Genomic DNA, 23,174 nt, shown 5'->3' with positions numbered 1-23,174 from the left:
GGACCACAGATCAGGTCTCTTCCTCAAGCAGGCACCAGATCTCATTATAGATGGTTGTGAGCCACCATGTACTTGCTGGGAATTGAACTCAGGACCTTTGGAAGAGCCCACAGTGTTCTTAACCGCTGAGCCATCTCTCTATTTAGTAAACTATTATTAAATTAACTAAATATTATCATCAAATTTCCATTTAAATATGATTTGAAAGCACCAGAGGCAAAAGGTAGTCAAAATAATTTAAGAAAAACTGTCAAGAAATAAGTCAAGCTAAGGCTGGCCATTCATAAGTAATAATAAGCCTGTGTGTGTGTGTGTCAGAGAGAGAGAGAGAGAGAGAGAGAGAGAGAGAGAGAGAGAGAGAGATTCATTGGAGAGCTGGGTGGTGGGCCTCTCAACACACCCCCACCCCCACCATCCCCCCACCCCAACTCTTACTGAGGGGTCTTGGAAATCTGAAGTTACAATGTGAGTTGTCTTATACTTAAGAAGGAAAGGACATCCAGCAAGGAGCTCTTTAGGGGATCTGGAGAGGGGGCCATTGTGAAATATGTTCCATGACCACAGGCAAAGCGCTGGTACCATTCCTGGGCATCTGGGGATTACTTGCCAAACTACAAAGCTGGAGAGGTTGTGGCCAAGTCTACCCCTGCCTGATTCCCCTCCACTTCGGGTAGAAATGCAGCTCTATCTGAAAACTTCTGTCTTCGTTCCCGGGAGGCGACTGCAGTTTGCGTTTTGATTTGCCATCGTAACATTTCAATGTACAGGAGAACCAAAAGATTCTTCTCATAAATCTGACTGTTGCTTTCTCTTGGATTTTACATTAGACACATCGTCGTCGCATAAATTCGCTTTGCGAGCGTTTGCTTTTCCTTGGAGTTGAATCTTTTACTCCAGAACAGCCTTGCTTTGGAGAGAGTTTTACATGCAGACTGCAAAGAGAGAGCCGAGAGAGGAAGTCTGCGCCAGCCAGCCGACCTGCGCTGCCTTCAGAGCGCATCTGGAAGTGATTTCGGGAACAGCCTTTTGGGGCACGAGGCTTGGATTTCCAGCCTCGGAAGGAGGGCTGGAAGGAGGGCCTTTCAAAGTTAACGCAAGCGGAGGTGGGTGTGGACAGCCGAGGCACTCTCTTGGAAACAGTGTATTGGCCTCAGGGCTCCTTGGCCCCTTGGGATTGCCAATGGGATCTTAGCAGCAGAAGCGAAGTTTAGCAGCCCCTGCGAGACCAGCTGCAATTCCAACGCTCCGCCTTACCCCGGTTCTGGACCAGGGAGCCCAAAGCCTCCCTCATCACCCATCAGGTAAGTAGAGCAACTTACACGCGAGGTACTCTTCCCATTTTGACGGTTCTGTCTACAGCGCTTGTCTATTTTGTTGTGGACTCAAGACGTATGTACATCAGAGACGACAGACTTTGCCTCTGAAAGTCCCCTGCTTTGTAACGGTACCATCCTACCAGAAGCTTTGCTATCAAGACAAAACCAAAATGTTCAGCGGACAAGCTTTGCACATCGTTTTGCAGAGCAGAGTTTATCCCCCCACCCCCACCCCTGCCCTAACAGTATGATGTTTGTTTGTTTGTATCGGACTTTAAGGATGGAGATCAGGAGTTAGTACAAGAGATCAACGCTAGCATTTAATGTGAGTCTGTTTCGGAGCCAAAATGACCTAGCTGAGTTATGATTCATGTTTTTGGAATCTGTCCTCAGAAACTCTTTTGGGGCCTCCATCCCCAGTAAGAGAGCTAGCTGGCAGCCCTAGGATTCTGTGGGTTTGTCGTGGAACAGGACTCACAGTGTTTGGTTTAACTTCTAAAAACTATCTCACGTTCCCTTTAGTGGTACATACGATATCTCGGAAAAGTCCAGCAGACCCTCGCTGACAGCTTGTGATAGAAGTTAAGGCGGGGTGGTAAACACAGAGCTTAAAAGAGAGAGACCATAGAATCCGTCTAAATGTTTGAATATGCTGTGGAGGTCAGTCCATGCAGCCCGTTAGCCAATGTGACGCTGGTGGGTTGGTCCTGCCTCTGCATTTTTCGGAAATGTTTTGGTATTGCGCTTCGACGCAATCTCCTTTTGGTGTTACATAACGGAATTCTAGTCCTCCCTCTGATACAGCCAACACCAGAGCTGCACCCTAACAGCAGTGAAAGCCTGGGTCGTGTGCCTGAGGGGAGCTTTATAAGCTTGGTTCTGGTCACATCACGTTGCACGTGCCTACATTTCCTCATCTGTAGAGTGGGAATTAAGTGATCTAATGGAACATGTGGCCCACAGGGTCTGCAGGGAAGTAAGGCTCAGGGTGCTCCACTTCCCTGGCAAAGCAGACAACAGCAGTGTGGGTGACAGGAGGGACCACACATCCAGTACTGGGCAGGGCAGGTCCCTGTTCTTGACGCGTTCTCCCTGTGATGGTCTGGAGACTCCAGGTGTTCCTCGTCTCCCAACACATCTTCTCCCCAGGGCCCTGCTGTCTTTGTTCCTCTGCTCAAATACCTACCCCCAGCTCTCTTTTCTCTAGCTCCTTTGTCCCGTCGGAGTAAATGAGAGGTTTACTTAGCCACCGTTTTCATTTCTGGATCCCAAGGAACATCGTTCCTGTGGTTGCTTCCTTAAGGTCAGAGTTTTTCAAAGGCTGTTCAGAAGGACATTGTCCCATGGGAAAGGAGCTCCACAGACCCAACTGAAGGACCAAAAGGTAGAAAAACACTTTAAATGTCACAGCCCTCCACCTTCTTTCTTCTCCTCTTCGAAGCTGTCACGGGCCAGTACCTTGCCTCAGGAATCCCTTGTTCCATCATGGGCACTAGAAATTCCCAACTCTACCTCTGGCTCTCTGAAGACAGGCCGACAGGCTTTTCTACACTGGAGGGTTGACTCTTATTACCACAGGAAGAGCGTGACTTGGAAGTCGTTCAGCCTAGAAAAGCTTGTGAAGGCTGTGGGGCTTCCTTCCAGAACCCTCTGCTGCATCCTTGGAATGGGACCATGGGCTCATCTCTGAAACACTGCCTTTCTTTCACCAAGTAACAAGCAGAGTGGCAAGAGCCTCTTACCCTTGCTTTCTCTTTCCTGTTGTTCATTCAGACTATTCTGTGACAGGACAGGCAGACCCAGAGGAGAGTCACACTCCTGTCCTCAGCCATCATGAAAGGAGACAGTCACAGCGTGATTGTAGAAAATCAGTTGGGAGGCTGGGAGTAGCAGTGGCGCAGACCTTTAATCCCAGCACTCAGGAGGCAGAGGCAGGCGGATTGCTGAGTTTGAGGCCAACCTGGTCTATAGAGTGAGTTCCAAGACAGCCGGGGCCACACAGGGAGACCCTGTCTCAGAATAGCAGAAGGACAAAGAAAGAAAGAAAACAGTATGGAGAGTTCACAGTTGGCATGGATCCTGGGAGGGCACCAGGCCAGGCAGCCACTGCCTGAAGGAGCTGAGGAAGGGGCTTTCCGGGCAGATTGCTGCTTGAACAATGTCTGAGGACAAGAAACCATAGGTTGGCACAAAGAGGCCGACTGATGGGGACTGACGGTGGGCTGTTCAGCCTGGCCAGAGGTGTGACACTGAGGCTCAGTCATCTTAATCTTCGGGGGGTACCCATGAGGGGTTTTAAGCAAGGATGGAATGACGAGAGCTAGGTGGGAGAGGTAGGCTCATTTTTAAAGCTGACAGATAATTGTAATTTTACACAGCGTGGTGTGGCATTTCAAGCGTAGAGTGACTCGCTGGCTACGCTGGTATTTCTATCACATCAAACACCTGTTGCTTCCTTTTTTTTCTGAGACAGGGTCTCTCTATGTAGCCCTGGCTGTCCTGGAACTCAGTCTGTAGACCAGGCTGGCCTCGAATTCACAGCGATCCCCCTGCCTCTGCCTCCCAAGTGCTGGGATTAAAGGTGTGCACCGTCACAGCCGTCACCTGTCGCTCCTTTGTATTGGAAACATTGGAGATCATTAGTTGTTGGAAATGTTCAGCTCTGTGTCAACTGTAGCTAGCTCCTTTGTATTGGAAACATTGGAGATCATTAGTTGTTGGAAATGTTCAGCTCTGTGTCAACTGTAGCTAGCTCCTTTGTATTGGAAACATTGGAGATCATTAGTTGTTGGAAATGTTCAGCTCTGTGTCAACTGTAGCTGCCCCGTGTTGTCAGATGTTACATGTTAGATCTCCCATATAGTAACACTTGTTACTGTTGAGCCACGTGTGTCCGTCTGCCAGCGCCACAAGTCGTTCAGTATGGTTCTAAAACACGCTCACCATCTTGTGTTCTCTGAAACAAATGAAAAAGCAGTGAAATGGCACCAATTAAGAGTACAAAGAACAAAAGAAAGCCAGCCAAGCCATAGAACAGCAGACTGGAATTAAGGGACGTAAGGATGGACTGCTTATTGGATGACGTTATTTAATGTTATTTTTCTTAGATGTGATCACGGCATTTTGATTCTGTAGGATGTCTTAGATTTGTTTGCATTTTAGTATACCTTTTTTTTGTATGTGTTTGTAAGTATGTGCACACATGTGTGGGTCCATGTTTGCACATGTAGAAGCCAAAGGAAGGTGTCACATGTCCTCTGTTTTTCCCCTTGAGACAGTACCTCTAAGCCCACCCTTCCCTCTCTGCCCCATAACACTGATGTGATGGGCACACGTGGTCGTACCTGGCTTTTTACATAGGAGCAAGGAGTTTGAACTCAGACCTCCAGGCTTGTGTGGCCAGCACTCTTAACCACAGAACCATCTCCCCTGCCCTCACCTTACCCTCATTTTTTAAAAGGAGGCACGCTGAGCCAAGCCTGGTGGTGCAGGCCTTTAATCCCAGCCCTTAGGAGGTAGAGGCAGGAGGATCTCACTGAGTTCAAGGCCAGCCTGGTCTACAAAGTGAGTTTCAGGAGAGCCAGGGCTACACAGAGAAACCCTGCCTCGAAAAACAAACAAAACATCTGAAAAGAGGCATGCTGACATACATATTCAGGGGTGCTGCTGTTGCCCAATGCCTGCAGCCTCAAAGTGCGCATGCTTGCGGGTAGGGCCGCCAAGCAAATGCAACGACTCGTTAGCAAGCTGGCGAAACGCCCATGGGTATTTTATTCTTTTAACGTGCGTAAACTTGAACGGTTTCAAGTGAAACAAAGAAAATAGAACGAGGCTGTTGAGGCTTCACGCGTGTTTCACATTGACTGTACATAGTTATCAGGCGACGAAAAAAGGCCCACGTGGTGGTTAAGTCGGCAATTGATTGGGTAAGGGGAGGGGACCGGAAAGCTGGATGGGAGGCACTGCAGAGCCGGTAAGGGGGTGAGATGAGGCCAGACAGGAGGGAGAACCTAAGTACCACTTAGACGGTGCAATTCACCAGAGCCGGTGATGGCTCCAGCGAGGGATGAGAAGTGGAAGGAGATGCCAGGGTGCATCCGAAGGAGCCTCTGCAGGTCCCCGAGGTGCTGAGTTCATGAGGAACTCGCAGGCTGTCCTGTAACAGGGCTGCACAGTCATCCGGGTCCACTGGCGTGTTTGAGTGATTTACATCGCTAGGCGCTGAACACAAGTCAAGGAGCAAAGAGACACAAGTCCCAGTTTCATGAGACTTCTGATGTTTCATTAGGGGGAACAGACTGGGGAAGGGGACAAGAGCAGGGGGCAGCCTAGTGGCTAGAGACGACCATTGAGGACATGAAGTAAGAGCTGCTGAGTCTGGCCTTTTTTACTAAGAGTTGGAAAGTGAAGAGGTGGCAAGTGTGTGAAAAACACTCCAAATTGCGGGGGGAGGGGAAGACGACTTGGTGTTGGGTGGGGAGGTGGTGACAGGTGGAAGGACCCTGATGCTGGCATCTGCCTGGCAAGGAGGCCAGGGTGATCGTGTGTGATATCCTCGCTCTTCCCCAGGAGCCTGGAAGGCCCGGGAGGGTTTCAGGCAGAGCCCAGCACCGGGCACAGAGTGACTCAGGCTCAGCACATCTGCTCGGCTGTAGACCTGCTGCAGGGCGATAAGGCAGAACTTCTGTAAGACAGGGCAGTCAATAGACGATGTCTGTCGACCAGGATGGAGGCCCTGGAAGGTGGTGATAATTCTGGATGTATTCTGAGAGCAGAACCAAAAGGTTATGTCGGTCAGTCTCTACATAGATACAGAGAGAGAGAGAGAGAGAGAGAGAGAGAGAGAGAGAGGCTGAAGATAACCTTGTCTGCTTTTGGTTGGAACAATTATAAAAGTGAGGTTGTGGAGAACTGGTTTGGGGAAGACTGGGAAACGTGTGCTTTGGGGAAGCAGCAGGAGCTCCGATGGGAACACGTGGATGCCTTCAAGCAACGGAGTCCCTGTGGGAGGTTTGAGCTGGGGGCAGAAATGTTGAATGCAGCTGTCAGGTAAATAGCATTTAAAACTGGGAAGGTTTAAGACATGGAGGGGTTTCTTCAGGAGGAAGAGAAGAGAAGGAAAGAAATTAAATTTGGATGGTCTTCCATCTTCATGTTAAAGTTCAGGAGGCGGGAGCTAAATAGATGGGGACTGAGCTGAGCGGTGGTGGTCCACATCTTTAATCCTAACACTTGGGAGGTAGAGGCAGGCAGAGCTCTATGAATTCAAGACCAGCTTGGTATACAAAGTGAATTCCGGGACAGCCAGAGCTACACAAAGCAACCCTGTCTCAAAACACCAAAACCAAACCAAACCAACAACCAAAAAGCTGGAGACAGGCTGAGTGGTGGTGGCGCATGCCTTTAATCCCAGCACTCGGGAGGCACAGACAAGCAGGTCTCAGTGAATTCGAGGCCAGCCTGGTCTACGGATCAAATTCCCAGACAGGCTCCAAAAACTACAGAGAATCTATGTATCAAAAACCCAAAATTAATTAGTTAATTAAAATAAGATGAGGACAGTAGGAGAGACTAAACCTGCACCTCGGGAAAGGCGGGGAAATGAGGGACTTCCCTATACTCAGTACACAGGGAGCATGTGAAGGAGGGAGTGGGCACACCACTGAGGGATGCATCTCATGGAATCTTCTAGCATCCAGGACTTGATAACCCAGACAGTGCCCTCACAGGCTCTGTCCCGGTGTTACTTTTCTTGCCCTGGAGACAGAACAAAAGCAAATCAAGGAAGAATGGGTTAATTTTGTCCATGACGACTATAGGCTGTCAGAACAGGGAAGGCAGCAGAGGGCCATGAATCCGGTGCTTCGTCTTCTTTCTCCTTTTCATCCTGTTTGGGACCCTGGCCCATGAGGGTCTTTCTGCCTCGGCTGAGCCTCTCTGCAGACCCCCTCACAGCTACAGAGGTATATCTCCTAGATGATTTCTAAATCACGTCAAGTTGGCAATCAAGACTAGCTACCACAGGGGTTGGAGAGATGGCTCAGTGGCAAAGGGCACATACTGTTCTTGCAGAGTGCATTGGTGATTGTTCTGTTTCTGTGATAAAACGTCATGGCCGAGGCAACCTGTGGAAGAAAGAGTTTGAGCTTATAGTTCAGAGAGCTTACGAATCCATGATGGCAGCAAGTGGCAGGGATGGCAGGAACACAAGCGGAGAGTTCACATCTTGAACCATGAGCGTGAAGTAGAGAGAGCACTCTTGTGGAACAGAATATTTGTTTAAGTAAAGATGTGTTGCATTTGTTTAACTAAGTAAAGATGTGTTGCATTTTTTAACTATGTAAAGATACATTGTATTTGTTTCACCTTGCCTGCCTAAAGCACCTGAAATGGTCTCATAAAGAGCTGAACAGTAAGTAGCTAGACACAGGATGGGTATGCAAGGCTGGTGGACGGAGAGACAAGGAGTCAGCCAGCCAACCAGGCAGATATGGAGGAAGCAGGAGAGCAGGATGGACAATATGCGGATGAGGTAAACAAGCCTCATGGTAGCACACAGGTTAATAAAAATGGGTCAACTTAAGTTAAAGAAAAAAAACTAGTTAGAAACAAGCGTAAGCTAAGGCTGAAAATTCATTGGTGCGGGAGAATTGTCTGTATTCTGTCAATCATATTTTAATAAAACGCTGATTGGCCAGGTAGGCAGTATAGGCGGGTCAACCAGACAGGAAGTAGAAGCGGGGCAATGAGAATAGAATAAGGCTACGGAGGAGGAAGGTCCCTCAGCCACTCCTGTGCAGACCACCGAAGAGGCAACATGTAAGCTGTCACACTGAGAAAGGTACTGAGCCCGTGTGGCTAACATAGATCAGAATAATGGGTTAAGATAAGTCATAAGAACTAATAAGCAGCCTGACCTAATGGGCCAATCAGTTTATAACCTTATGGAGTCTTGTGTGTGATTTTCCTTGGGGTATGCTGGTTGTGGGGTACCGGGTGGGACAGAAACCCCAACAAGCCGGCCCCTCGTGTTACAATTCATAATTAACAATAAGCCACTGTGTAATGGTTTGGGGGCTGGTGGTCCAAAGAAAGCCTGCTACAGAGCACACAGAAGGGTATAAGGCTTTAAAAGCCCAAATCCTGCCCTCAGTAACATACTTTCCCCAATAAAGGTCATACCTCCTAAACCATGGAACAGTGTCGTTAACCGGGAACCAAATGTTCAAATGTCTGAAAATATGGGGAGCCCCTAATTCAAACCACCACATGTAACACATGTTAGGTTCCATGTCAGGTGACTTAGAGTACCTGTGAATCCAGAGAATCAAAGCTCCCAGAGAATCAAGCTCCCAGAGAATCAAAAGGCCTCCATGGGTACCGGCACTCATGTGCGAGCCTGGAATTAAAAATGATGTTTAAATATATTCGCCACCACAGTCTTAGACCTTGGATTTAGCCTTAGGCTGCTGGACTCAGGCCTCTGCCTCCTTTACATGTTTTCTAATAGATTTATTTTGTTATTGTGTGTATAGGTGTTTTGCCTACATGTATGTAAATATAGTATATAAAATGCAGTTCCATCGGGGGCCAGCAGAGGGCACTGGATCACTGGACCTGGAGTTCCAGGACCTGCCAGGTGGGTGCTGGGAACTGAGCGCCAGGGACTCAGCAGAACTAAGTGCCTCTAACCCCTGACTGTGGTCAGAGGACAGCTCTGGGGACTGGGTTCTCTCCTTTCATCTCTATGTCTATTTTTTGTTTTGGTTTTCTATGTTATTTTTATCTTGAAATGAACAGTGAAAGATGTTTTGACTGAGCGTGGCTGATTGGTGAACTCTCTGCACATTAAGTTGGTGCCTTTCTGGAAAATGAGTTAACTCTGTGTGTGTTTAGTTTGTGTCACAGTGTTTCGGTGTCTGTGGTTTGGGAATATAATTTGATATTAGGACATATGACAGTCTTGTTCACGGATGCTTAGGCTCCATGGGGCACCTGGTACTTCTGTGTGGGTTTTAGGATAACTTTTCCTATTCCTTAGGAAACACCCTGGAGTTTTGTTGAATCTGTGGATCGACTTGGTGGCGCTTATGGACAAGACCGGGCCTTTTGATCTCAGTTTATTTGAAGGAAGCATCATATAAGGCTCCAGATTGTTAGGCCTTATCGAATTGTGTTCTTTCCTCATCATGCTGGGACTCGAGACAGGTGGAGTGATTTCCCCAGGATCATCCAGCCAGTGCCTCTTATTAACTAGGCTTCTACTGTTAGCCACATGAGGTTTAACGAGTGTTCTGACTGTCCTATTCCTCACAAAAGTTTATTCATATGATGACCCCATACTTTTTGCTTAGATGAAATTTTAATTTATATAGTAAGCATGTATTTACAGACTCAGCTAATCATTTGTGGCGTGTCACAATCCCAGCTGACCACTAGAGGTGTGTCACAATCCCATCTGACCACTAGAGGTGTGTCACAATCCCAGCTGATCACTAGAGGTGTGTCACAATCCCATCTGACCACTAGAGGTGTGTCACAATCCCAGCTGATCACTAGAGGTGTGTCACAATCCCAGCTGATCACTAGAGGTGTGTCACAATCCCAGCTGATCACTAGAGGTGTGTCACAATCCCAGCTGATCACTAGAGGTGTGTCACAATCCCAGCTGATCACTAGAGGTGTGTCACAATCCCAGCTGATCACTAGAGGTGTGTCACAATCCCAGCTGATCACTAGTGGCTCTCACAATCCCAGCTGATCACTAGTGGCTGTCACAATCCCAGCTGATCACTAGTGGTATGTCACAATCCCAGCAAATCATTAGTGGTGTGTCACAATCCCAGCTGATCACTAGTGGCTGTCACAATCCCAGGTAATCATTTGTGATGCGTCACAACCCATCGTTGTTCCCATCACTTCCTTTGATACACTCCTAAGCATCCCATCCCTTCACCCCTAGATATACAATGTGTCTCCTGTGTTCAAAGATATCTTACCATAGAACCATATCGCTATCCACTGAGGAAATGTATCGTTTGTTGTCATTTAAAAAGCAACACGCGAGAGAAAGATGTCATGCAGCAGAGCTCATGTGGAGGGTTTTTTTTTTTAATTAGGTAAAAGAAGGGAAGCGGGGAGTGGGGCTGGCTTCTGGGGAGAGGAGCAGCAGAAGAGAGGAGAGACGCAGTGAGAGAGAAAGAAGAGGGGAGAAAGAGAGATGGGTAGAGAAGCAGAGAGAAAGGCACAGACAGAGGAAGGAGGGAGGGAGGGAAGGAAGGAAGGGAGAGAGGGAGGGAGGGAGGGAGGGAAGGAAGGGAGAGAGGGAGGGAGGGAGGGAAGGGAGGGAGGGAGGGAGGGAAGGAAGGAAGGAAGGAAGGAAGGAAGGAAGGAAAGGAGGGAAGGAGGGAGGGAAGGAAGGAAGGAAGGAGAAAAGAAAAGAAGAAGAGAGAGATGGGAGGTGGGCAGGGCCCTTTTAAAAGGGAACATTGTGCATGTGCACAGGAGGTGCTCTTATTGGCTACAGTTGAGGACATATCCTGTCAGGACCCCAAGGGCAGGCCAGTGCAGATGCCTGAGTACTAACAACATTGAGACAGTTGTATTCCTAACCTTTTCCAATAATTTATCACTGGGTTTATTATTTATTTACTTATTTTTATTGGGGGTTTTGAAGCAGGATTTCTCTGTGTGACCCTGGCTGTCCTGAGACACTCCTGAAGTTCTATCATCTTGGACTCGGAAGCCCTCTGGAGCCATAAGCCCAAATAAACTCTTTCTTCCACAAATTGCCTTGGCTGTGGTGTTTTATCACAGCGACAGAACAGTAACTAACTAGCCTGCAGACCAGGCTGGCCTCAAACCCAGAGAGAACCCGCCTGCCTCTGCCTCCCGAGTGCTGGGATCAAAGGCGTGAGCCACGATCACCCAGATACCTCTGTTTCTTAAATATGCAATCAGGGACCATTTATTTAATCTCATTGTCAAGTCTCTGGAGATGTCTTTATTTAATTATATGTTTGTGGGATCGGGTGGGGAAGAGGAAGACAGGCGTGTGTGTGTGTGTGTGTGTGTGTGTGTGTGTGTGTGTGTGTGTGTGTGTAGGAGCTTGAGGAGGCCGGAAGCTTTCCATCCCTGAGCCAGAGTTACAGGCTGTCCTCAGCTGCCCATCGCGAGTGCGGGGATGGAACTGGGGTCTGGTCCATTCTTAATCACTGAGAGGTCTCTATTGCCCCAAGATTCTGTTTTAACCTTTTCGTGCCCCCTCCACCCACGCCTTGCCTATAAGCCCTAAGGGAGTGGTGACAGCCCGCACGGTCACCTGTCTATGCCAGGGCATTGACGGACCCATCTTGTGCAGGTTATGCACGTGGTTGCGGTGGGTCCGAGTGTAAAGGTCACGTGCCACCGGGAAGCCTGTGACCCATGCTCTGCTCTTTCCTCGGCTCTTCTGTGTCTACTCCCCCCCCCCAACCCACTCCCCGCCCTCCCCCCGCTTCCATGACGTCGCTTGAGCTTAGAGTGGGTTATATAAATGTCCTTTTTATGGCGGAGTACTCGGGAATCTCTTACTCCAGTTCTTTGAGGTATTTTGAGTCCACTGTTATTGCAAAAGAAGCTACTCTGACCAAAGCCGATGGCAGACCAGTCAGTGGCAGAGATATAGATATTTTGAAGGCGATTTGACAAGCACATTGTGTTCACTTGGCAACAGGTAGCCTTTTTGCTTTCTTCCAAGACATCCACATATTCAGAGAGGCCCAGAGAGTTCAGAATGAAGCACAATTTGGACTTGCCTGCGCCCTGTTCCTAATAGAATAGACAAAATGTCCTGTTGCCCCTCACTTCCTGAGACAGTCTCAGGTTTTTCTGCTGTTGATGACACGGAATCCGTTCACCTTGTTGAGATGGAATATTCCACTTCAATTCTTGAGAAGTCCCTTTTGCAATTAATAGCTAATCAGGTGATACTTTGAGATTATTAATTTCTTGTTTCCCAATAACCTCTCACTAAATTGTTGAGGTTTATTTATTTTTTCTTGAATTCGTTATTAAGCATGGTGGTTGCAGAGTGATATTGTAGGTATGGAAGTTTAACTTTCCCAGGTCAGAGGTCTCCTGTACGGTGGAGCTAGGACTTGAACCTTGGCTCATCTGACTGTAGGACTCCCTTCTAACCTAGCAGCATGCCAGCCATGCTGGAGTATGCTCTTTATTTGGTCCTATGCCTGCAGAAGTTTCTGTTGTGTTTACCCCTGGGACCTTAAGTCCCATGAAGCCATGGTATTAGGAGCTGAAATTGTAAAGAGGAGAAGAGGGTACAATTTAACATGGCCCACCCTGCCCAGGGCTCCAGACTGGACCCTGTACATGCTCGGCAAGCCCTGTGCTGCAGAGGTACATCCCAGCCTTTGTATATAAGGCAGGCTTTCTGTGGGAACGTTCTGCTTCTCAAAGAGATGCCGTGTGACTTAGGGCTTCCTACACGCTGCTTCAGGCACATCCCTTTTCCTCAACTTCACGGAGTGTCTTGCTATTAGACATGCGGGTGCTCATTTCCTGAAGTTGCTTGTTTCGTCTCATGAAGATTTCGGACTGGGCAGCCTGGGAAAGATGAGCTCCCTTTGCAGATGAGCTAGCACTTGACAGTGGGGAGGGACTTCATAGTCACGGTGGCCTGGCTCACCTCATGTGTGCACACCGAAACGCGACCCTAGTGACTCCACCGCCTGGAGCCGCACTCTCTGACCCCTGGTGGAACCAAAATGGCCTCTAGAGAGAGTTCCAGAACTAACTGTGTGGTCCGTGCCTTTTGAAAGCTCTACTGGCCAATACCTGTTCTACCGGGCTGATGACAGCAAAGAGAACAAGAAGACTCAGAAACCCAAAACAGAAACACTAGGGGGAGAACTGCAAAGGCAGGATGTGTGCTGGGGTCTCTGGGCCCTTCTGAGCCACATTTCCTCATAGAACAGCCCGTTCTCCATCTGCTGTTAAAACGGAATTTTAACTTATGCCCCATGCTATCTGTAAACATGAACTTCAAATGTAAATGTTCAGTTCTCAGAGAAATTGTAAGAGAAATTCACATTGGCCTCAGGGAGCACTGAAGATCATTTCTCTTCAGTTTTTTTTCTTCCTTTCATCCCTTTCCAAAAGGAGCCCCATTGTCTCTCTTGGCTATCAGAGTAGATGGGACTACATAAAAATGACATTTAAGGAAGAGAGCATCTGTTGGATCCATTTGTTCAGCCAGAATAATGACCCTTAAAGTAGACTATATATGTGTGATGGTTATCTCGGTGGTCAACTTCATGCAAGTTAGATTCACATGGGGAATGGACCTGTGGGCGTGTCTGTGGGAATTAACTCAATTACACTAGTGGAAGTGGGAAGACCTGCCCACTGTGGGTGGGACTGTTCCCTAGGCGAAGAAGACCTTGGACTATACAAACAGACAAGAGAGGCTGCATAAGTGTTCCACACTTTCTGCTTCCTGATTGTGAAAGTGTGTAACCATAAGCAGAGCCTTATCTCTTGCCTGTTTCCAAATTCCTAGCAGCCGTTCTCCAAATTACCACACAGAGGCTTCTATTAATTATAAATGTTTGGCCGCTTGCTCGGGCTTACTACTAATTAGCTCTTACATTTAAATCAACCCATTTCTGTTCATCTATGTATTGCCGCATGGCTGTGGCTTTACCAGTCCTCTGGCATCTTGTTTCTCGGGCGATTGGCTCGCATCTCCCCTGACTCCGCCCTTCTCCTCTCAGTATTTTCGGTTTGGCTTTCCTGACTGACCTTATTCTGCCTTGCTATAGGCGAAATCAGCTTTTATTATCAACCAATGAGAGCAACACATGTTCACGGTGCACAGAAGGATTATCTCACAGCGACGCTCTGCTTCAGGTACCTGCATCCCTGCCATGACGGCTGTGCTCTTGAGCTGTGAACAAGTCTGTTTTCTCTTGAGCTTCCTTTGTCAGGGTGTTTCCTCACAGCAGGAAACTGAGACCACATCCAAGAGATATCTGTTTTCTCCCCAAAATTCTAGACCCCAAACAGTAACAAATGATATACACCTCACAACATAGCAGATTTCCAGAGAAGATGCAGTTCTTCACAACTGATGTCTTTGGCATTGATTGTTTTTTTTTTTATGACATCTTTTTACTCTTCAATCCACAGGTCCTGGTTGTTATCCAGGTGGATACACATGGCTCTTCTACGCAAAAGTAAGAACTGAACCTGTGAAAAGACTCATGAAGAAAGATGTTTCAGAGGAGTGTTCCAATGATGTTCTCTCTCTCTCTCTGATTTTCATAGACCATTTTCCCACAAGCAGTTTTGGCATGGTCATTTGAGGATTCCTGTGGGATGTTGTTGAGTTTGGCTATAAATGGGTTTACCATTGGTCATATAATCATGGATCATATATACATATAATTTGTATATATGTAACACATATTGATTTTTTTTCAAGACAGGGTTTCTACAGGTAGACCAAGCTGTCCTGTAACTAGCTCTGTAGACTGACCAGGCTGGCCTACAACTCCCAGGGCTGGGATTAAGGCATGCGCCACACCACCTGGCCTGGATCATATCTTTTTAAAGACACATGCTATTATGATCATTTCCTCGCTCTAAACGAGTATTCTCGTTCATGCCTAAGTATTTGTAAGGCTCGATTCTTGTTCTTAAAGGGCCACATCCAATCTTTAATCCTTTCAAACTCCTATATTCTCCTGATTTTAGATAGAACATTATTAATTTCAGGGAAAGCACAGTGACCTGATGCTGTTACTACAACTCTTAGAGTTGCCTGATTTAAATGAAAACAAAAAGCATCCAATTAGATGTGATCTTCATTTAAATGAGTGTATGTTTATTTTCTGTGTGTGTGTATGTTCCAAGTATCGCATGGGATATACTTAACCGAAACATTCTTCTCTTCTGGCAACTTTTTGTCAAAGGTAACAGCCATGGGAAGGTCAGGTATGGGGTCACTGCTCTAAACACAGTGGTAGGTGAGCAGGTATCAGATCTCTTGAGACCTGTAGAACTTTTTACTTTTTCCTGGCCTGTGGCTATCCACGGCTGAATCTTCCCCAAAAGGGGGGAGGGGCAGCTGGAAGCTGCACTTTAGCAAGACTGAACTACCACGAGGGACTCCATGTAGGTTGGGAAGGCGTCTAAGACTCTCTAGGTCATTCCTTCTACAAACATGAACACAAGAGCCTGAGGGTCAAAGGTTAACTAGCATAAAGCCAGTAATGACATTTAGAGAGCTATTTTCAATTTTTATTATTTTTATTTGTATCAGAGAAGCCCATAGAGGCTTGGGGAAGTTAAGTTTTCACAGCTAGAAGGTGATAAAAATGAGGTTTGAATCTGATTTCCTGTCCCAGCTCCGTCTGTTCCCCACAACAGAGTTATAGTGTAGCTCAAGCTGACTTGGACTCCCTGTGATCCTCCTGCCTCTGCCTGGTGCTTGCAGGGTCACAAGCCTGGGTCACACACCTGACTCTCCCAGCATGCCCTACAATTCACGCTTGTGCCTGGCCTGTGGCAAAGTCCCATCTCCCCAGTTTTTGTCATCTGTGTTCATTCTGTCTTCCACATTACTTTAGAGGTTGTCTTTAAACTCACTTATGTTTAGTATTTGTAGGTATATTTTATAACAGAAAGTTTCTATCCTTTCTGTAAATGGGAATGTGTGTGTGTGTGTGTGTGTGTGTGTGTGTGTGTGTGTGTATCCTGGCACAAAAAGAAGATGATTCATAAAATATGTTCAATTAGAAGAATGTTCAGTTTTAGCCGGGTGGTGGTGACGCACACCCTTAATCCCAGCACTCGGGAGGCAGAGGCAGGCAGATCTCTGTGAGTCTGAGGCCAGCCTGGTCTACAAGAGCTAGTTCCAGGACAAGTTCCAAAGATACAGAGAAATCCTATCTCGAAAAAAGAATGTTCAGTTTTGAGTACCTTGTGTTGCTTGCCTGCAATGTTGCAGAGACTGGCTTTTTCACACATGATCTGCTATTGCTTAACTCTGTGAACACAAATGCCCCCAGTCATTTTACCAACAACCGGCAATGTGTGTTCTGCCCTGCCCCCTCCTGTTGCTGGGTAAGTCCCAAAAGCTAACATTGTCAATAATGTGGAACAGCTGGAGACTGAGAACTCGTAGCATTGAGATCCTGACCCAGAGCCAGGATCGCCTGCCCCTCTCTTCAATGAGCATTTGAACCAACTGAAATGCAACTAGCTTCTGCTGCTTTAAGCCTGTTCAGAATTAGCGGTAGCTCGTAAAAGACATTCTAGAAATAAAGCTGTTTGTGTAGTGGATCGAATATTCATGCAAGGCAGCCTCTTGTGGTGACCGGGTTCGAGGCCTTTGTCATGAGACTGCCTGGGCCTGAGTCTTCCTTGCATGTTGAGGAGCCTGGCCATCGTACTCCAGACTGCCGTGTCCTCTGTATGACTGCCCCAGACTGCCATGTCCTCTGTATGGCTGTCCAAGCTGCTGCGTCCCCTGTACGGCAGCCCAAGGTGCCACGTCCTGTATGGCTGCCCTAGACTGCTGTATCCTCTGTATGGTTGCCCAAGCTACATCCTCTGTATGGCTGTCCAAGCTGCCATGTCCCCTGTATGGCTGCCCAGCTGCCAATCTGGATTTCTTTTTCTTTTAGTGGTTTGAGGTTGAAGGATCAGCCTTTGATGTGTTTTCTTCTTCATTTCAGTTAACCAAGTGCTGCTGTTCCTTCTGGCCCTGACCCTCTGTGGGATTCTGTACAAGAAGGTTCACAGGGGAGCTGCACCCAAGCCTGAAGCGGGTGAGCAAGCATGGGTTCTGTCAAAAGATACCTAAGAGGGTGGCTTCAGTATCGTCCACCAGGTCCCATCAGTGTTCCAGGGGCAGATAACAGTGTGGTTAACTCCTAAGGGCTCACTTGTAAAATAGCTTCCCTAGGGCGGCAGTTCGGTTATGCTCCGGAATGATCAGTGCTGCTTAAACTGTAACCTATGTAAATGTCACATGGAGGACTTGTTAGAACACACCTGTGATCCCAACCTCCAGAGGTTGAGGTAGAAGCGTTGTCAGTTTGAGGCTAGCCTGGGCTACCTAGTGAGTTCAGTGCCAATCTGAGTTTACAAAGTGAGACCTGTCTCAAACATAAAAAAAAAAAGCTTGGTTACAAAGTGAGACTCGTCTCAAACAAACCAAAGAAAAGCTCATGACTGACCCCACGTGAGGCTGAGCATCACAAAGTTTCTTAGAAGCTCTAAGCTGGTGCTCGTGCCCTTGGTTCTTGGCCCCACCTTGAGGGGCGGCTCTGCACCCTGTCCCTTTAGAGCTTCTCCCACACTTTGAGAATTGTCCCGTCCCTTCTCCTCTTCCTGCTGATCCATTCCCGTTAGTCCGGAAATGGCTTCCAATAGCTCAACTTAAAAATGAGTCTTCAGAGGACTGGAGAGAGGCTCGGTGGTGGAGAAAACTGCTACGGCTGGTGCCTCGCACCTCCCTCTGCTTCCACGTGTACCAAGACACCCAGCTAAGAATTTTACATTATTTTTCCCTTCAAAGTATATTTATTATGAGATTCTCTCAAGTCAGGATATATGTCATGAAAACAACTTTTTTCTAGTAGCAGAAACAGAAATGGACAGAAGGAAAACATATAACAAGATGAAGCCATGTAATGTTTATTAAGTTATATAAAAATATGCCTAGTAATTTGCCTCAGTCAGTGTTTATTGAATTAAATATCAGTTAGAACTACCTTGGGCCTAGGAGAGAGGTTTTGTGAAACTGTCTGCAAAGCGGAATGAAGCTTCATAAAACTCAGGCGTGCACAGACTGGCTAATCTTCATTCCCAGCTGCAGGTCACACTGTGGCACCAAGATATGATGTAGTATTGGTGTTCCGTCTCTTTTGGTGCTGAAGAACGATCAGTAATTCATCATGAGGGCCAGTCAGGCCCCTTCGTTACTCCTTCCTCTTGCTGCTGACACTTGAGAGTCTTCACTGAGCAATAAAGAGCAACAGAGCGACCACAGCAGTGGAGGCCAGACAAGTCCTGACTCGGGGAGTTGGTTCTGACTGCTGGGTCCGTGAGGTGTGCGAGGCTGTGCACTGGCTTCTGAAAAAGAGCTCCCAAGTAACAGGGACCTAGAGGTTTGCGCTGTCTCCACTTGAAAGTCTGATGCGTGGATTCCATAGCCTTCCAGATCAAAACCCTTCACACATATGGTTCTGCTGTCTTCGGGTATTCTCAAGCAAAGAGGGCTCTCCACCATGTCATGCCACCATGCTGGGGGAGGGAGGTGCAAAGGGAGGCAGGAGGCATCGCTCCAGGATGCAGGCCCTGCAAATGCACACGTTACTTAAAGCAACATCCCATTCGTCCGACTTGACCGCATTTTGCAGCAAGGGAATAGTAAAGTTAGTTTTGGTGTTTGGCCGTGTGCCAGCTGAGATTTCCATACTCGTGTCCAGGAAACGGAGGAGAACCTGGGTTTTGTAGAACCATCCTCTCCAACGCCGCCAACTAGGAGTCAGAGTCTTTCCTGTGACGTTCCTTGTGCTCTGAGTCACTGATTTTGATGGGATCTTTTAGATGATGATTCCGAATCCCCTGAGGACATAGAAGAGGAGATTCCAGTGGTGATCTGTGCGGCCCCGGGGAGGATGGGCGCAGCCATGGCTGCTATCAACAGCATCTACAGCAACACCGACGCCAACATTGTGTTCTATGTCGTTGGACTACGAAACACGCTGTCTCGAATAAGGTAGTTTGTGCTGTGTTTCTGGAATGTTCTATTTTCTTTCAATGTTCTTTTTTTCTTGGTAGATGAGCCCTTACCACCTTCACCTTCTCTCCTTCTTCCTCTTCTTCTTCCTCCTCTTCCTCCTCCTTCCTTTTCTTCTTCTAGATTGATAGCTATCATTAGAATTATTGAGAGGAAGTCCTGGGCTTATTTGTGACTTGACTAATGCATTTCAAGATGAGGAAACGCCCACAAAGCCTCATTATTAAGTAGGACAACAGCTACTTCTGCAGATGTGAACTCTCTAGTGGACTAAAGAGCCCCAGTCCTGAAGCAGCTTACTGGAAAATCCTTCAAGTATTTGTTCTTCGCCATGCTGAGGAAGGCTTGCGAGCCTCCACTGAGGAGGCGGAGCTGGGAGGATCACTGGGGGCTACAGAGGGAAGGCAGAGGGAAGACCAGCCAATCTTAGTGCCTAAGTCAGGACCTGGATCAGTCCCCAGTGAAGGAGGGAGAACAAGTGTTCTTTCCACTTCCCCTCTCTTTTCCTAACCTAGGACAATATTTGCATAACCCTCACTAGCTAGTTTTGGGGAAGAGGCCAGAGATTTAATCCATGACTCACACAGATTAAATACAAACCCTACCATTGAATCACACTTGATCTGTAATGACTGAACTACAAACTTACAGCGATATAACTTTATAGGTCATACTATAACTTTGAACTTATTCTTCCAATATCCTGCCATGCTAAAAAAAAAAATGAGCCAGAGTTAAAGTAAGAAGAAGTGAACAAAAAAAATCAGATTTTAAATGTGTTTTAGAAATGCAGAATAGCTGTGTAATCTTGGTCTGGAGAGTAGCTCCTCAAGCCCAAGAATTAAAAGAGAAAGCTAACAGACTTGTCTGTATAACCCAAGACCTTCTGAATAATGAGGAGCAGTGAATGGGATTAGTTATAAAATCGATTAGTAAAAAGTATGGCTTATAATGAAGAATTGTTGCAAAAATATTTAAATTTAAGTCTAGTGGAAAAATAAGTATAAACTATGAACAGACACCAAGGCCCAGAATTCCATCCCAGGTCCTTAAACAACACAGTCACCAAGAGCCAACACTGTCCTTCTAGTGCCCGAGAGGCTGAGGAACGAGGATTGGAAATTAGAGACTGGGCTGCGCAGTAGGACCTTCTCCAAGCTAAACAAACCAGCCAGCCAAAAAGGAACAGATCACACAATTCATAGATACAAATGGTCAACAAAGGTGGGCCGTCTCCCAGCTCCTGGCTGTTGGGCCTTCCTCCTCCCCCATGTTTACATATTTTAAAACCAGTTCTCGTAGGAGTTGAACACAAGAGTAGACCGTAGGAGCCCACTGGGCATCTCAGGAAATCACCACAAGCAAATATACTTCCTTGACAACTGCCATGTTCCCACCGACAGTGGCAGGAGTTCTGCCGCTGAGCTCCCGACTCCCAGGCCTCTTCTGCCAATTTGTGATCAACCGCAAATGTTGCCATCTGTGGCTTGGGTCATTGCCAAGTCTGTTTTGAGATTATTTCTGCCATTATATTCTCGTAATGAATCTGATGAGAGATATATGCCCTGTAAGGCTGAGTGATTTGTGGGGGGGGGGGGAGGAGTGGGTGGAGGAACAGAAGAAGGGTGAGCAGAGGAGGGAACAAGATGACAGCCGGACAGCTACACGTGTTGGTGCGGCATGTGCTGCCTGTCTCTCAGGGGGAACATGTGGCTGTCGGTCTGGCGGGTACAGGACTGCTTGATAAGGGACATGTCTTGTTCCTCCAGTTTCCTGGGCGGATTTCTGATGTGGGGATATACTTGGTTATTACTGTCTTGTTAGTTTCCTTGGCAGAGTTGTAAGATCGGGGGTGGGAAAGGGGGAGACTGGAAGGTAGACCAGATGGAGAAGCAATCGGAAGGATTTACAGCCTGAGAGCCGTTTGTAGGCATTCTGTTTTAACTTCCGAAGGCCACAGCAGACTAGCCCTGGGTTGGCATGCAAATTAAATTGAGGAAAGTTTGAACGTGTGTACTAGAGGTTTTTGGTCATCTCTCTAGAAAATGGATCGAACATTCTAAACTGAGAGAAATAAACTTCAAAATTGTGGAGTTCAACCCTATAGTCCTCAAGGGGAAGATTAGACCAGACTCACCGAGGCCTGAGCTGCTCCAGCCTGTGAGTAAGAGCCATGCACATGGTGGGGACAGTCCTGAGTTCACGCATACCGTAGAGCCCTAGCCCTCTGTCTTAGGGTCTGCAGAGAAAAACCAGGACCAAAAAGCGAGTTGGGAGGAAAGGCTTTGTTCATTCAGTTTACAATTCCATAGCACTGTTCATCACGGAAGGAAGTCAGGACAGGAACTCAAGCAGGGCAGGAACCTGGAGGCAGGAGCTGATGCAGAGGCCATGGAAGGGGGAATGCTTACTGGCTTGCTCCCCATGGCTTGCTCAGCCTGTTTTCTTACAGAACCCAGGACCACCAGCCCAGGGATGGCACCACCCACAATGGGCTGGCCCTCCCCGCTGATCACTGACTAAGAAAATGCTCTATAGCTGCATCTCACGGAGGCATTTCTCTCAACGGCGGCTCCTTCCTCCCTGATGACTCTAACTTGTGTCATGTTGACAAAACCTGCCAGTACACCATCTGAGGCACACATAAGATATTTCAGACTCACGAGTGCTAGAGCCCCACAGAGCTTTGCTTATTTATAGCTTAGCAGCCACCTGCTCCAGGGAGGATTTAAGATGGTTTATATAAGCACGAGAAAAGAAACCAGTTGCAAAAATGTAGGCTACATTTGTGTGTGTGAAGAGGACTATGGGTGGGGGTGGGGGGTGGGCCAGGGAGCAGGGCCGGCAAAAGCGTTCCCAAGCACTTCCTCGCTGTATCTTCTGTTCCTAATCCTTAGTTAGCTCTTATTCTTCCAAAAGCCAAGGAAAGCCAGCCATGTGACAGCTATGCGCCTCAGTTGGTGGCCACATCATATTTTAGGAGACACTATGCTTTCCCTAGTTTGGGGGCTATTTTGCTTCCAAGAGTGCCCACAAAGACTCCCCCTCCTTCATGAAGAGCATTTTGTGTGTGTGTGTGTGTGTGTGTATTATATGCTTGTGTGCCAGTGGACCCCAGCAAGCACTGGGGGTTCAGACCAGTGTGCTACAGTCATCTTTGCGTGTGGGTACCGGGTACCAAGTGTGGGTATCAAGCCCAGGTCCTCATGCTTCCAGTCCAAAGCAGGTTCTGAGGGCAATCTGCAGAAACTGGCCACCTCCTCTATGCAGCTCATGTAAATCCATCCTTTCCAATCAAATTCTAAGGCTTTTCTGTGATATGATCTATTGTCGGCTGGTTCCGAAAACTGGACGTCACTAACGAAAACCCTACAAACTCGTGTTTCTGTTTTTTGGATTAAGAGGCTAAAAGGCTTATTTGGTGTGTGTGTGTGTGTGTGTGTGTGTGTATGTGTATGTGTATAAGGGGAGATAGGGGGAGAGGGAGAGGAAGAGAAGCAGGTCGGGGGGAGAGAATATCTTAAGTCTAATTAGTTGAGAGTTCTCTAATTGACAAGGTAGAGAAAGCAGGAAGTCTGGATCCTAAAAGATTGATCAGGGGGCACTGGAGACTCCCACTGTAGCTGTCCCTGGAAGGGAAGTGGTCACTGCTTCAGAGAGTGGGGTCTGGATCTAGGAGAGCGTCTCTGGGCCAGCCTGGCCTCATCCCCAGAACCCAGAGGATCAGGTGCTAAAGCCTGGGTGAGCCATCACTTCGGCCTGCTGTATTCTATTCCGCACTTGGGCTAAACAGAGCTGACTTGTAGGTACCACACAGCCTTGAGCCATATGCCTTTGCCCACCAGTTTCTCTTTCAACAGCTGAACTTCGTGCGATTTTATCTCCCTCTGCTCATCCATCAGCACGAGAAAGTCATCTATTTGGACGATGACGTCATCGTACAAGGTACACCCACTCGCTGCCGAGAACTCTTGGGAGGGCACAGCTCCATTTCCCATGTAGCTAGCTGACTTCAAACACTTTGTAAAGCGAATACAACGTGGCTG

General features: G+C 47.5%; 1 protein-coding gene across 1 annotated transcript in view; it reads left to right on the top strand.

Annotated features, from left to right (window-relative positions):
* The first annotated feature begins 939 nt into the window (after positions 1–939).
* Positions 940–23,174, top strand: part of Glt8d2 (glycosyltransferase 8 domain containing 2) — a 30,906-nt gene continuing 8,671 nt past the window's right edge. The window contains exons 1-6 of the mRNA XM_087902092.1: positions 940–1,301; positions 14,505–14,551; positions 17,057–17,149; positions 18,936–19,107; positions 21,171–21,288; positions 22,989–23,073. Of these exons, the coding sequence (XP_087758218.1) occupies positions 14,533–14,551; positions 17,057–17,149; positions 18,936–19,107; positions 21,171–21,288; positions 22,989–23,073 (487 nt within the window). The 5' untranslated portion in view covers positions 940–1,301; positions 14,505–14,532. The remainder of the gene's footprint in view (positions 1,302–14,504; positions 14,552–17,056; positions 17,150–18,935; positions 19,108–21,170; positions 21,289–22,988; positions 23,074–23,174) is intronic.

Source organism: Myodes glareolus, chromosome 26, assembly GCF_982192425.1.
Source record: "Myodes glareolus chromosome 26, mMyoGla1.1, whole genome shotgun sequence".
In the NCBI taxonomy this organism is placed as follows: Eukaryota; Metazoa; Chordata; class Mammalia; order Rodentia; family Cricetidae; genus Myodes; species Myodes glareolus.
The sequence above is the reverse complement of the archived record's forward strand: the minus strand, read 5'-3'. Positions and strand labels throughout refer to the sequence as shown.